The 15,725-nt window shown below is 41.7% G+C and overlaps 1 protein-coding gene across 1 annotated transcript in view; it reads left to right on the forward strand.

Moving 5' to 3' along the window:
• Window positions 1–15,725, forward strand: part of Dnajc7 (DnaJ heat shock protein family (Hsp40) member C7) — a 37,145-nt gene that overhangs the window by 10,509 nt on the left and 10,911 nt on the right. The window contains exons 2-5 of the mRNA XM_048450695.3: window positions 6,912–7,000; window positions 10,502–10,626; window positions 10,975–11,088; window positions 13,404–13,478. Coding sequence (XP_048306652.1) covers window positions 6,912–7,000; window positions 10,502–10,626; window positions 10,975–11,088; window positions 13,404–13,478 — 403 coding nt within the window. The remainder of the gene's footprint in view (window positions 1–6,911; window positions 7,001–10,501; window positions 10,627–10,974; window positions 11,089–13,403; window positions 13,479–15,725) is intronic.

Below are 15,725 nucleotides of genomic sequence, written 5' to 3' on the forward strand. Positions count from 1 at the left end.
CCTACTCTGCCAGCCTAAGGAGGTTTTTAAAAATTGCTACCAGTGAATCTAGCATTTGACAGAGGCTGACTGAAGTTTCTGAATGCCTCCTCTAAATATATATATATATTTTTATATATATTTATTTTATATATTTTATATATATTTATGCAATATTCTGTCTGTGTGTATGCCTGCAGGCCAGAAGAGGGCACCAGACCCTATTACAGATGGTTGTGAGCCACCATGTGGCTGATGGGAATTGAACTCAAGACTTTGGAAGAGCAGGCAATACTCTTAATCTCTGAGCCATCTCTCCAGCCCCTGTATGCCTCTTTAATTGCTAAAAAGTTAATTAGTTGGCTTAAGGCAGAAACTTTTGCTTAAGTGCTTATCTTGGAGGTATTTAGAAAGGAAATGGACGTTTTTATAGGTCATCTAAGTTTAGGATACCTTGCGGTGTCAACTATGATGCTTTAATGTATTTTTAATTTACTGAGCTGTAAATGTGCAAAGTTGACTGGTGATCATAAGCCCAAATTGTCTGATTTGACCGCGTGATCCTGCTAAGACCTGTGTAATGCCAAATGATTTCATGGCATCACTACCTGTGGTAGTGTTTAATAACAACAATGAATGAACAGAAGGTTCAGAGAGAGCATACCTGCAAGCTCAGACACGGATATTAACATGCTTGGTGTGGAAGAGCAGGCTTTCAAGGCTGAAGTTTTCTGACTGGTGGAAAAACAAATCCATTTGAAAACAGCAGTGTATACCAAGAGAATAATGTGTTCTGCTGTGTGCCTTTGTCAGAAAAGGTGCTCATCTGTGGGTGACATTTGAATGTATGCAAAAAGAACAGGGTTTTTTTTTTTTTTTGGTTTTTGTTGCTGGTTTTTTTTTGGTGTTTTTTTTGTTTTGTTTTTTTTTTTGTTTTTGTTTTTTAAAGAATCTGTTTGCAGCCAGACATGGTAGCACAGGTCTCCAATCCCAGCACTGGGGAAGCAAAGTCAGATGGAGTTTGGAGCTAGCCTGGTCTACATATCAAGTTTTAGGCCAGCCAGTGCTACATAGTGAAACCCTATCTCAAAGGGGGTATGATTGTTTGTGTGTCTGTGTGTGTGTTGGGTGGGGGGTGCCAGCTATAGCATCAGTATTGAAGTCACAGGACACCCTTAGGAATTGCTTCTCTCCTTCCATCCTGGGGGCCCCATGGATTGAACTTGGTAGTTAATCTTGATGGTAAGCATCTTTACCCATGAGCCATCTTACCAGCCTGTGTTTTGTTTTTTAATTATCCTGTAGCCATTTTTTGCAGGAATTGGTCATTAGTGATTCTAGTCAGAATTATTCCCAGCATCCTTGTTGAATCAGAGCTGCTGTGCTTATGATGTTTGGAGTTAACCCAAAGATTGGGTGGGGAATTAGATAAACTAATCTTATATAATCAGGCCTAGTGTGCAATCTTATAATATCAAACTATTTGAGTGGTTGAGTTAGGAGTTCAAGGCTTACCTGAGCTACAGTGAGTTCAAGGCCAACCTTGAGAAACTTAGTGAGATCCTGACTCTAACAAGTATATTTTAGTTCCCAGTAAAAAAATAAAGCATTTTGTGGTCATTATATGTTATATACATGCATTGAAATACTATGCTTTACCCCATAAATATATAGTTATGTCAGAAAAAAAGTAAAATGTTTAAAAAGTAAAAATTTTAAAGACAGACCAAACAAAACAAAAAATCAAAATTATAGGCTGGGTTAAGAATGCACTTGAAGTCTCGACTTCAGTCCTCAGCATAAATGAAGCTGAGTGCAGTGGCACTTGTCTGTAAACCCTCAGTTTAGGAGGTTGAGGTAGAGGACCAAAGGGTCAGGGTCATTCTTGGCTTTGTAGTGAATTGAGGTCAGCCTGAGCAAAACCAGACAAAGCAAATGAAAACAACCTACGAAGGCTTCTAGAAGTTAGGAGACAAAAGCAGTCACTGTGGTACATCACTACAACGCATCACTGGTACAGCACTGCATCGCCGCAGCACATCACTGCATCACTGAAGTACATCACTGTGGTACAGCACTGCAGGACATCACTACTGTGCATCACTACCATGCATACTGAGGCGCATCACTGTGGTACATCACTGAGGTGCATCACTGTATTATTGAGGTAAAACACTGTGGTACACCACTGCATCACTGCGATATATCCCTGCATTTCTGCTGCACATCACTGCTGCCTCCTCATTTGGAAGACAAGTGGAAAAATGGCTGCAGCATTGCACGTCTTGACTGTAGCTGTCTGAGAGTATGAAAATCACAAGAGATGTATTATAGTTGTTAATAATACCATCAGGCCAGTTCTAGATATGGATATTTTGCTTAAGTATTTTTTTTAAGATTTATTTATTTATTATGTATACAATATTCTGTTTACTTGCATGCCTGAAGAGGGCACCAGGCCTCATTACAGATGGTTGTGAGCCACCATGCGGTTGCTGGGAATTGAACTCAGGACCTTTGCAAGAGCAGGCAATGCTCTTAACCGCTGAGCCATCTCTCCAGCCCTTTGCTTTAGTATTTTAAGGTTTGATCTGAATTTAATTTGGCAGTTTTAGTTGTTGTCGTTTGTCTTTGAGCCAAGATCTAGATAGCCCTGACTGGCTTGGAACTTCCTCTGTGTAGACCAGGTAAACCTCAAACTCACAGAGATCCACCTACCTTTGCCTCCTTAGTGTTGCAAATTTTTGTACCCACAGAAAATAATCTCAAATAACTCTTCCTTTCTCAGCACTGATGTTTTAGCAGGTACATATTGAAACTTCATTTAGTTATCAAATGAATTACTAACCCTGGCAATAGTGACAGGTGCCACCTTCAGATTGCCCTCAGTTCCAGTGTCAACGAGCTCTTTTCCTTTTCCAGTGCCACATCTTTGACATCTCATCTTTCCGTCACTTTGCTTCAAGGGCAGATTGAACAGCTTCAGTTTTTCTCTAAGATTCCCAAGGCAGGACTTGAATGATTTAGCTAGCTCTGAATTGTTCCTGGTGCCATCCTGGTGGATTCTAAAGATCCACTTTTTCCTCTGCTGGTCTCAAAGTCTCAGGCCCATTGGTTACAGCTTGCGTGTTAGGGGAAATCCAAAATGAAGTTAGGCTCCACTTAGACATAGGACCTGGATACAAAAAATAAGCATTTGGCCTAAAAGCACCAAGTGTCTAAGTCTCTTGTCTAGGCAGCTGCTAATAAACTGTGTTTCTATGAAAGTAAGTCCTTTTTATGAAACTGGGAATAGCTAATTCTGGACTGATGTGCAGTGTGAAGTTAAAGACTTGGCAACTTGTCACAACACAATTCTTGTTCTTTTTGCTGTGGGCTGACTCTACATTACTTGCTTTGTTTGCTCTAGAATGGAATCTACTCACCATTTACTAAATTGAAATGCATTTCTTGGGGGAGGCAAAGTCCAGTTCACTGGGTCTTACATTTTAAAGAGAAAGGAGCCCCACTTTCTCTGTGACTGGTGGTTAGAGATCTTGTTTAGCTTGATTAAATCCAGGTTTCAGACCTGGATTTGGAAAAATCCGTGGGACAGATTTTTCATGACAGCTGTTTTGTCTTAGTTTAAAGAAATGTTTATTTATTGTCCTTGCCTTATTTCCAATAGTACAGATCAATTTTAAAGTGCTTATCAGTATCACAGAAGTGAACATTAGAAAGCTTAGATAGTAACACATGCAGACATGTGACAAGCATGGTCACTCTCTGACATTGGGCAAGTTACTTAAACTCCAGCAGACTTGAGGTTGTTTTGGGGAGGGTGTGTAGGAACAATGAACTTTACTCGACTAGTTGTGCATGGAAAGAACCTGTTAGTGATTTCAACTGAAATTGTTTGGGTTTATATTAGAAGCCAGCAGTGCTCTCATGCTCCGTGGAAAAAAAATGTTGAGGAAAAAAACCACCATTCAGGAGCTCTTGTTATTAATAAGCCTTGTGCTGCTATCTCAGTGGCTGGATGCCTTTGGTTTTCCTCAAAGATCTGGCTATTTATTCTTAGTCTCTACTGACTGAAGAAGCTAGATTTGAGATAGGTCAGTATCTACTCCAGAGTTTACTCCATTTCTTCAGAGTGGTTTTTCTCAGCTTCTGGAATTCAGTTCAGGGAAAGCCCTTGAAATCACTTGGCATGTCTGTTCTTAAAACATAGGCTTAGAGTTTGTATAACACTTAAGAAATTTTGTATATTGCGTTGAAAGATTTCAGTTGATTGTCTTAAGTCCTGCAAGTGAGGGAGGTCTTTCCTGGGTTCTTTCAATAGCAGATGGCTTTTTTAAAGCATCACGACAGTTGGTATAGAAAGATTTTCAGGCAGATTTCCACCCAGTACAATAAAATCTGTCAACATTAGTAAGTCACCCCATTTTCTTTCTTTCATCTAGCAGTCTTTTCATCTTAGGGGCCTTACCAGGACAGTGTTGAGGAAGTTTGAAAAGGGAGGACAGCTTTGTCAGTTTGTGGTTTAAAATATTTAAGAAATGAAACATGAATCTCTCACATGCCGTGTCGTAGACTCAAGCTACAATCTCCTGCTTCATCACCAGTGCTAAACTGTTACTGCTGGGGGTGTAGCTCATACAAATCCCTCAGTTTGATCCCCAGTACCATAAGAGAAAACCAGAAACTGACTTTTGTCTCTCTTCCAGGCAACCCTAAATTGATTCCCTTTGGCGTGTATGGAGAATAGGAAAGGAAACAAAAATCTCTAGAAGAATTATGCTTACATACTTAGTTATGTTACAGTAAAGAATTATCTTTATCATTCGAGTTGGGAAATGGGATGTTTTGAAGTACTTTTTTTTTCACCCCCTCCAAGACAGCAGGGTCTTAGTATGCATACCTTACTATATGCTATATAGACCAGGTTGGTCTCAAAGACACAAAGATCCTTTTACCTCTGCCTCCTGAGTGCTGGAATTAAAGATGTGTACCACCACACCTAGTGGCTTAGGGATACTTTTGATTGAGGTTAGTAGTTTGCTCTTTTTTTAAAAAAAAATTATTTTATTTAAAGATTTATTTATTTATTATGTATGCAATGTTCTACCTGTATGTCTGCCTGCAGGCCAGAAGAGGACACCAGATTTCATTACAGATGGTTGTGAGCCACCATATGGTTGCTGGGAATTGAAGAGCAACTCTGGAAGAGTAGTCAGTGCTCTTAACCGCCCCATTAATTCTTTTTATTTCATGTGCACTGGTGTTTTGCCTACGTGTATGTCTGTGTGAGGGTGTCAGATCCTCTGGAACTGGAGTTACAGACAGTAGTGAGATGCCATGTGGGTGCTGGGACTTGAACCTGGGTCCTGGAAGAGCAAGCAGTGTTTTTAAACTGCTGAGCCATCCATCTCTCCAGCCCTAGTTTGCTCTTCACAAATACTCTTTGTTGTATCTTGACTTGAACCCTCTAGTGGATGAATGGTAAAAAGGGCAGATGTGCATGGGAAGAGAGAACGCTGAGAGAGAAGCACTTCCTCCAGCATTCTGGGTCTCTGCTGTCACACAGCTCCGTCTTCCATCGTATATACCCATGTGCTTTTCACTCCTTTGTCACACGCTTCCCACTGGCCTCCAGTGACAAAAGGGGAAACCGCTTTTCAGGAGGCTCAATTACTAAGATTCTTAAGGCTGACCTGTTTCATATTGAGAAGTTGGTTGCCCTGAGTGGAATTACTTGAAAATGTTTTTCCCAGAAGTTTGCAAATGTAGACATATTAAAAGTTTGTAAGCCTAGCACTTGGGAGGCTGCGGCAGAATTGCCACAAATTCAAGGATAGCCTAAGCTACGTGTAAAGACGCTGTCTCAAACCTTCAAACCCAGCCTTTCAGAAACAAAACTAAAGAGGGGCAGTAGTTGTGACATACTGGAAAAGTTCACTGTTGGCTTTCAGCGGCTCGCTTACAAAGCATGTGTGTAGTATGCACAAGGCCCAAGAGGTTTGAGCTTTTAACAGCAGAGGGGAAAAGGAAAATGAGCTGCATGAGGAAATGTCGAAATGTCTCCCGTGGGAGGGACTGTAGGCTGGAATAACAAGGAGATGAAAGGCTGCTGCATGAAGTGGTTTTGTTTGTGTTATTGTTACTATTTTGGTGTTTTGTAATTTTTTTAGAATTTGTTTTTACTTTTACTTTATGTGTATGAGTGTTTTGCGTGCAAGTATGGATGTGCACCACTTGTGTTCATGGTGCTTTCAGAGGTCCAAAGAGGCCATTGGATCCCCTGCAGCTGGAGTTACAGATGGTTGTGAGCTACCATGTGGGTGCTGGAAACCGAACCCAAGTCTTCTGGAAGCAAGAGCAACAACTGTTCTTAACTACTGTGTCCTCTCTCCAGCCCCGGTTTGGTCTTTTTGAGAGTAGGTCTCAGATAATACAGGCTGTCTTCAAAGTTGATATGTCACCAGGCTTGGGTTTGAAATCCTGATCTCCTGACTCTGCATCCTAAATGCTGGGGTGGCAGGCTTTTGACACCATGCCTAGCAGGCTTTGTTTTGTTGTATTGTTGGCTTTTTGAGACAGTCTCAGTCTGTAACCCACAAATGGCATGGAACTTACTGTGTAGCTCAGGCTGGCCTCAAATTCAAAGCAGTTGTTCTGTCTGAGCCTCCCCAGATTGAGGAATTTCAGGTATGAACTACTTACTGCACCTAGCTGAAAGTTCTCTTGGTTTAGTGTGAATGTCTCTGAATAGAATGCGAATGGGCTGGATTATTTTACTGGACTCCTTTGCGTCCATCAGCATGATGGACAGATCTATAAATCACTTCACGTTATGCTAAGTTGAAGCTTGGCTCTAAACCTCAGATTACTCCTGTGAGGTTATAGAGGTCATCCTTGAAGTATAGTAATGTGGCTCTTCTTTTCCTTTCCAGGGAAGCGGAATCCTTCAAGGAACAAGGGAACGCATACTATGCTAAGAAGGACTACAACGAGGCTTATAACTATTACACAAAAGCCATAGGTGAGAAGGACCTGGTCATTGCAGTAGATAGATTTATTTGCTGGATGCTGTTTAAGTAGTTCCTGCCTAAGAAGCACTTTTTGCTTAGTGAGCTGGTGAACTCATGACCTGATCATCTTGGGATCAGTAATTGTTTTCTAGCTGAGATGCCCAACACATTCATCTGATTGTCGGTGCTTCCTTTTTCTGTCTTAGGAAATGGTCTTTGAGGATAAAATTGAGTCTTGTCTCCATGCTTTAATATGACAGCATTTTTAATTTTTTTTAGTTTCATGTAGACCAACATTAAACTTGCTTGTAGTTGAAGATGATCTTGAACATACACAGCAAGAGTTCTTTTCTTGTTTTGTTGTGTCATGTTGAGGTGCTGGGGATGAAATCAAATTGGATGAATCATTGTTCTTCTCCATTTCCACAAATAGAATTTTGACTGTGACCTTTAGAGAGAGTATGTCAGCATGGGAAGAGGTTATATGCAGTCCAGGGTTTCTACTTGTTCTCTATCCCCATCCACCCTTATTATTTTGGGTTTTTTGTTTTGTTTGATTTGGTTTTTTTTAATATTTATTTATTTATTTTGTATACAATATTCTATCTGTGTGTATGCCTGCAGGCCAGAAGAGGGCACCAGACCCCAATCAGATGGTTGTGAGCCACCATGTGGTTGCTGGGAATTGAACTCAGGACCTTTGGAAGAGCAGGCAGTCCTCTTAACCTCTGAGCCATCTCTCCAGCCCCCTTGATTTGGTTTTTTGAGACAGGGTTTCTCTGTAGCTTTGGAGCTAGCTCTTGTAGACCAGGCTGGCCTCGAACTCACAGAGATCTGATCCGCCTGCCGCTGCCTCCCGAGTGCTAGGGTTAAAGGCATGCGCCACCATCACTGGCTTATTATTATTATTATCATCATGATTGTTATTATTATTGTTAATGTGTATGTATTATGTGCTTGCCATGGTATGTGTGGAAGTCAGAATAACTTGCTGGAATTGGTGCTTTCCTTCAGCCATGTGGACCATGTAGAATCTAACTCAGGTCATCAAACTTGACAAGTGCCTTTATCTGCCAACGCTGACCCTGTTTGTTATTTTTTTTTTAATTAACTTTATTGTAAAAAAAAATAAAAAAATCACAAACCTAAATTAACCAAACCTACAGTTAGAACAGGCATTTTGAAGCTATGGAGCATTATGTTAGATTTTACATTTACTGTCAAATATATTTTTAATACCATTATCCACCACCAAACCCAAAAACTCCATGGACATAAGTGTCCATTATCTGCATTCTAGTCCTTACTCATGCCCAGCTATATAGCCCTTGTTTCTTTTCTGCATGTTACACTACACCTATACACACATTTGTTTACATGTATATAAATTACAGGCTAAGATTTGCATATCAGGAAGACCATGTAGATTTTTTTCTTTCTTTCTGAGATCATGTGATCTTGCTTAATATTACACATTCTAAGTCCTTTTGTGATCACATCTTCCTTAAGCACTGAACAGAATCCATCTGTTGATGGACATCTAGGTTTACTTCAGTTCTGTGCTGCGGTGGTTAAAGCAGCAGTAAACATGAGGATGCAAATACCTCTGCCGCAGAGTATGGAGTTCTCTGGGTCTGTATATGTCCAGGAGAGACACAGCTGGGTCTTATGGTAGTTATATATATTTGTTTCAGACATCTTCAAATTGATTTCCACAGTGGCTATATTAACTTGCACCCCCTCCAACAGTGAGTAAGTGTTCTTTCTCCACATCCTCATAAACATTTGTTGTTGATCGTCATTTTGACTGGGATGTGGAGTTATCTCAAAATAGTTTCAATGATTTTGTTTGTCTGGTTTGGTTTTCTCAGACAGATTTTTCTTCATAATAGCCCTAACTATCCTGGAACTCCCAGAGATCTGTCTGCCTCTGCCTCTGAGTGCTGGAATTAAAGGCATGTGCCACTATGCCCAGCTCTAATGTTTTTTGTTGTTGTTGTTGTTGTTTTGTTTTTTGGGTTTTGTTGTTGTTGTTCGTTTGTTTTGGTTTTTGGTTTTTTGAGACAGGGTTTCTCTAGCTTTGGAGCCCATCCTGGAACTAGCTCTTGTAGACCAGGCTGGACTCAAACTCACAGAGATCCGCCTGCCTCTGCCTCCAGAGTGCTGGGATTAAAGGCGTGCGCCACCACCGCCCGGCTTAATGTTTTATTTTTTGAAATGGGGTCCCAGTATGTACTCCGGGCTAGCTTAGAACTGGCAGAAATCTTCCTGCTTTCGCTCCCTGTTCTCTGTTCCCCTCAACATGCTTATATTTGATTCTCTTGATCTAGGCCTCTTATTCACCCACCCACCCCTTTTTGGTGCGTTGTGCATGTTTGTGTAAGCATGTGGAGGCCAAAGTTGATGTGGGGAACATCCTCAATTGCTGTTCCATTTTATTCATGGAGGCAGTGTCTCAATCAAATTTAGAGCTAGTTGATAGTCTCAATGGCTATTTTTTTCAGCGGGTCCCCTATCTCTCTGCCCTGTGAAGTTGGAGTTACCAGCAGGTCACCCAGCATTTACTTGGGTTCTGAAGATCTTTTTTTTAATTAATTTATTTGTTTATTATATATACAAATATCTGCTTGATTGTATTTCTGTGGGCTAGAAGAGGGCACCAGATCTCATTACAGATGGTTGTAAACCAACATGTGGTTGCTGGAAATTGAACTTGGGACCTTTGGAAGAGCAGCCACTGCTCTTATCCTCTGAGCCATCTCGCCAGCCCCTGGTTCTGGAGATCTTGATGCTGATTCTCACACTGTATGACAAGTATAACTACTGAGACAACTCTCCGGGTGTCCCTTGAAATAGTTTTAAATCATGGTGTGCTGAACTTTTTGTTTTGTTTTGTCTGAGGCAGGGCCTCACTATGTGTAGCCTTGGCTGTCTTAGAATTGGCTACATTGACCAGGCAGGTCTTAAACTTAGAGATCTTCTACTTCTGTCTCTAGAGTGCTGGAATTAAAGATGTAAACCACTGGGCGGAGAGATGGCTCAGTGGTTAAGAGCATTGCCTGCTCTTCCAGAGGTCCCGAGTTCAATTCCCAGCAACCACATGGTGCATGGTGGCTCACAACCATCTGTAGTGAGAGCTGGTGCCCTCTTCTGTACTAAGAATACTGTATACATAATAAATAAATAATTTTTTAAAAAAGATGTAAACCACCATACCCAGCTGAACCTTCTTTTCATGATTATTTTTATATTTTTAAATTTTTTTGTGTACTGAATGTATGTATATATGTATGCTTGTGTACTGCGTATGTGCATGGCACCCAGAAAAATCAGAAGAGGGTATTCTATCAGATCCCTTGGAGCTGGCATTGCAGATGCTTGTGCGGCACACCATACAGGTGCTGGGAATCAAATCTGAGTTCTCTGTAAAAGCAACAAATGTTCTTATTCACTGAGCTGTCTCTGTAGCCCTCTGTGCTGAACTCTTTTGTGTTCTATTCCTTTTCCTATAGATATGTGTCCTAAAAATGCTAGCTATTATGGTAATCGAGCAGCTACGTTGATGATGCTTGGACGGTTCCGGGAAGCTCTTGGAGATGCGCAGCAGTCGGTGAGATTGGATGACAGTTTTGTCCGGGTATGTAATGTAGCTCTTTGGTAAAGTGTCTACAGTTGTGTTCTTCTAGCCCAGGGTTTTCCAGGCCTGCAGATCATTCTCTGGGGTTCTGTTCTAATGGATGCAGATGATATTGTGCAGTAGTATCTCTGCCCTATAGTTGCTAATCATCAGGAGCACTTCCTCTTTTCATTCGGACAGCCACAGTTCCTGATTGTGAGAGCTGTCCCCTGCACATCAGTGCTTCCATTGAGAGCCACCACCCTACCTTTCACCATGTGTTGGTTTGCGGAGTATTTGTTGTTGGCTTTGATTTCCTATGGCTCTGCAGTCATATTCCTTTCCTTCCCTCTGTGCTCTTTCTTCTAGGGACACCTCCGAGAAGGCAAATGCCACCTCTCACTGGGGAATGCAATGGCAGCATGTCGCAGTTTCCAAAGAGCCCTAGAACTGGATCATAAAAATGCCCAGGCACAACAGGAGGTAGGTCTGATTTGCTTGTATGAGAGGTGGCGGTGTGGTACCTCTGGAAGGAATAGTGGCCCAAAAGGCAGGACTGATGGTCCCCCTTCACCAGCAGCACACTTAGCCGACTTTAGGCAAATGTCATAGTCTCTGGGACTCTGTTTCCTTAACTGTTGAATGGGTTTTGAGTCTGTAAAAAGTGGAAGGTTTCTGAGATGACTGGGTGAATAGCCAATGATTCGAGGAACTAAGTTGAGTAAAGTTAAGTAGCTCAGGTGTAGAACACTTGTCTAGCAAGTTGTGAGTCCAGATTTTAGACCTTGGTGCTGTCGAAAAAAATTGAAATGTGTTCAGATCTGTCTTAAGTTGGTAGCACACGTCTTTCAGTTCCATCTTCATGCAGTTGGTGCCTGGGTGCATTTTAGCAGACATCTCAGAACTGCCCAGTCTCTAGCGTACATTGTCTATGTTTTGTGTGACTTGTTGTATAGCTCCTGTCTTCCTAAGAAGATGTTCAAATTAGACATAAAGTTTGGGTCTTGCCCTTTCCTATTTTCTTTTAAAAGCTAGAGTCTCAGGGCTTGGAATGTAGCTGAGCAGGTAGAGTAAGATAAGGTTCCCAATTAAACCATATGTGGTAGTGCATACTTTGGAATTTCAGTTACATAACATGTTTAAGACTAGCCCAGGCTACATGAGACCTTGTCTCAAACAAGAGTGTCTTCATGTAGCCCAGGATAACTGGCCTTATCCTTCTCAGTGCTGGGGAGGGTTTTTATTGTCACTAGCAGTTTTAGGAAATGTTTAATTGTTTAATTTAGTTCTAATTTTTTCTTTCTCCTTTGTGTGTGTGTGTGTGTGTGTGTTAGAAATAAGTGGGTTTTGGTGTTTTATGTTTTGGTTTGTTTGTTTGTTTGTTTAAAGGTTTTTTATTATGTATACAGTGTTCTGCCTGCATGTATGCCTGCAGGCCAGAAAAGAGCACCAGATCTCATTACAGATGGTTGTAAGTCACCATGTAGTTGTTGGGAATTGAACTCATGATCTTTGGAAGAGCAGGCAGTGCTCTTAACCTCTGAGCCATCTCTCCAGTCCCTGTTTTGTTTTGTTTTAAACCTATGTGTGTACATGTTCTTGTTTGTATTAGGGCAGGCTTGCACTAGCTGTAGCAGTCATGTTTGAGGTCAGAGTTGTTGTCTTAAAGGTGAATTCTCACCTCCCACCTTGTTTGTAACAGGACCTCCAGCTTTTGTCTTTCTGATGAGGGTCTCACTATGTATCCCTAACTGGCTTGGAACTTGCTCTGTAGACCAGGCTGCCCTGTGCCTCTCAAGGGTTGAGTTTTAAAGTGTGGACTACCATGCCCGGAAAGACAGGGTCTCGTGTTGGCTTGTTACATGCTCCAGGCTAGCTGACACTCCAGCTACTAGGGATTCTCCTTTACCCACCCCTATCTTACCATAGCAGCACTGGGTTTACATATGTATACAGCCATGTCTGGTCTAACATGGGTTCTGGGATTTGATCTCAGGTCTTCACACTTATATGGCAAGTGTTTACACAGAATCATCTCCCCAACCTTGTTTTTGTTTTTTTTAATTTATATATGTATTCCAGTAGAAGCCTTGTGCCTACAAAAGCCAAAAGAGAGTATCAAACCCCCTGGAGCTGGAGTTTCAAGTTGTGAGCAGCCCAAACGGGTGCTGGAACTGAACTCAGTACTGTGGAAGAACAGCAAGAGCCCCTAACCACTGAGCCATCTCTCCTGTGTCCTGCTCTGTGCCTCCCCACCTTTAATTGGATTTTTGAGAGAGTCTCTGTATCTCAAACTGTCTAACTCACGGTGTAATCCAGACTAACCTCAAACTTGCTATTCTCCTGCCTCAGCCTCCTAGTGGTGGTCTAGACATATACCAGCATGCCTAGTTCTTTGGTGTGACTTTTTCCCCTTCTTTCATTTTTTGACATAGGGTTTGACTATGTAGCTATCTGTGTAGCTGTGACTGGCCTCACACTTACAGAAATCTCCCTGCCTCTGTGTCTCAAGTGCTGGGGTTAAAGGCATGTACCACTATGCCCAGCTTTAGTGTTGTTGTTGAGACAGTCTCACTATGTAGCTCTGGCTATCCTGGAACTCACTATGTAGACCAGGCTTGCCTCAAACTCAAGAGATCTGCCTGCCTCTACCTCCTCAGTGCTGGATTTACAGGTGTGTGCAAACCATACCTGGCCTCAGTGATATTCTTGAAAGAGCAAATTCATCAAGGTCTTAGTGACTTTTGAGGCTGATTAACCTAAACTACTTATTATTTTTTTTTTTTTTTCTGGTTTAGTTCAAGAACGCCAATGCAGTCATGGAGTATGAGAAGATAGCAGAAATGGATTTTGAAAAACGAGATTTCCGAAAGGTAAAGTAGAAGTGATAAAACCTACCTCCTCAGTGCCGCTGTCCTACAGAAAAGGGTAGCACAGTACATGTCATTTGTCTTTGGCTTTTGATTTTTTTTTCTCTCTCTTAAAAGTACTTTTTGTTAAGTTGTTTATTTTCTCTATTATATTTGGCTTTCTGATATAAAGCAAAAATCAACCTGCTTTTTCCCATTGGTTATGTATGGTGGTATCTAGAAGGAAAAGCCAGTTGGAAATACAGGGGTCGAATAATCTATTTTTATCTGATTGTGAGAATCAAACTCTTCAGTGGAGTAGATGCTATAAATAAGAGTATGGAGAAGCCCTTGTTTATGTTTTTAGAGAGTAGTGTAATCTGTCACCACCACCTTTTTGCAGCAGTCTCCCAGCCTCAGCCTTTCATAGTGCTTGATTGCAGCATGAGCCACCACTCCCTTTTTGATGTTATTTTGGGTCTTGCTCTGTAGTCTGGACTTGCCTGAAACTTGGCAGTCCTATTGCTGCCACTATACCCAGCTTGGTGTTAGACTTTAATAAATATTATAGTGTGTGGTAGTTTTTGACAGTCATGCGTTAAAGGGGTTGATGTATCTGAAATAGGGAGCAAGTATGAAAGTTCCAGACTCTTTCTGGGTCTTGGAGTTAAGCCTAAAGTATGGGTCCCATTGTGTCTTAGGTGGTAAAGAAGTAGCTTTCACTGAAGAACCAAAGCAGAAAGTGGAAGGCCAGAAGACATCAGAAATCATGATCGGGAGTTTTTTTAGGATCATTTGACAGAGATCCCAGTTTAAGGGAGGGAATTGTTGCCTCATATGTAGGCGTTTGCTCAGGAATTTCCCCAGCAGGAATTGAGTAAATGTTTTGAAGAACAAGTAAGCATCCTTCTTAACCCTCATATTCTGAGGGCCTTAATCAGGAATTAGTATATCTGACTAGTTTGTGCAGCATCCCAATATTTACTTAGTATCATCCTCCTGCTCAGTGGCTTTGATAATCATGTCGTCTTTGTAGTGTGATTCTTGTGTTTGATGTGTGTGTGTGTGTGTGTGTGTGTGTGTGTGTGTGTGTGTGTGTGTATAGAGCAGTTCTAACTTCTGTCATGTTTTTTCTGAGGCTCACATAGACAAAAGCTTTGTCTTAAAAAGCAGTCTTTTGGATTTCTTTTCTCTCTTGCCTACTTTGGAGCCTGAATCCTGAGTTTGTGACAGAAACCTCTGTTTCTGACATCCCAGCACACACACACCCCCACTGTAGCTCATGGTGATGTCACAAATGAAGAATTATGATCCTGGCAGGGGAAACAGATGAACTTGGAAGAAACAAAGATCTTCTTTGCCTGCAGCTGTCCCTACTGGGGACATGGTGGGGGGTGGGAGATGGAGCACTGAGCCTCCAACTGATATTCCTCAGGATGAGCAGAGCTAGCTCTGCATGGAGCGCTGTCCTTGTGAAACCACGGGGTGTGGTTGCCCAAGTGGTGGCTAGCTTTTCCTCTCCTCCTCATCCTTTTTCTCTACGTGATACCTCAGTTGTCATCACTGTCCTTAGAACATCCAGTGACCTCTGCCGTCTTGTCATGGCTGTGTTGGCACAAAACGTCTCAGTGAGCAGCTCAGTGTCTCACTATTTACTTCCTTGTTTGTGGGTTTTCTTGTTTGTTTTCAAGATAGGGTTTTTCTGTGTAACCCTGGCTGTTCTAGAGCTAGGTCTGTAAACCAGGCTGGCCTTCAACTCACAGAGATCCATTTGCCTCTGTCTCCTGTGTGCTGGGGTTAAAGGTGTGTGCCACCACTGCCTGGCCTCTGGCTAGTGGCTTAGCTCTGCACTCCAATCTTCAAGCCAGCTTTCTTTGTTAGGTTACATACAAAATATCTCTACTTAGGCCCTCTGGTCTGCCTAGTTTTGACTTCTCTCTGCTCCCTGTCCACCAATGTTGGGGTAGTGCTCAGTATCAAGCATAGAGGCAAGAGCCCTCACTGAACTGTATCTCAGCCCCGTCTACTGTTCATGTAGCTTCCATTTTCTTGTACCATGTTGTTGTACATACATCAAATACAGATTTTTAGTTTTGCTTGCATGAAAGGTAGTGTATTGTTCATATTCTGTACATTTTCTCCTGCTGAGTAGGTCTTGGACATCTTTCCACAGTAGTACATGGAACATTTGTGCATTCTATTTTAGAGTTACAGAGTATGACATTACAGCAGTCTACGTCTGCTTTTATATTCAGAGTCTTAGAGATTTCT

Source organism: Myodes glareolus, chromosome 9 (genome assembly GCF_982192425.1).
Source record: "Myodes glareolus chromosome 9, mMyoGla1.1, whole genome shotgun sequence".
Classification (NCBI taxonomy): Eukaryota; Metazoa; Chordata; class Mammalia; order Rodentia; family Cricetidae; genus Myodes; species Myodes glareolus.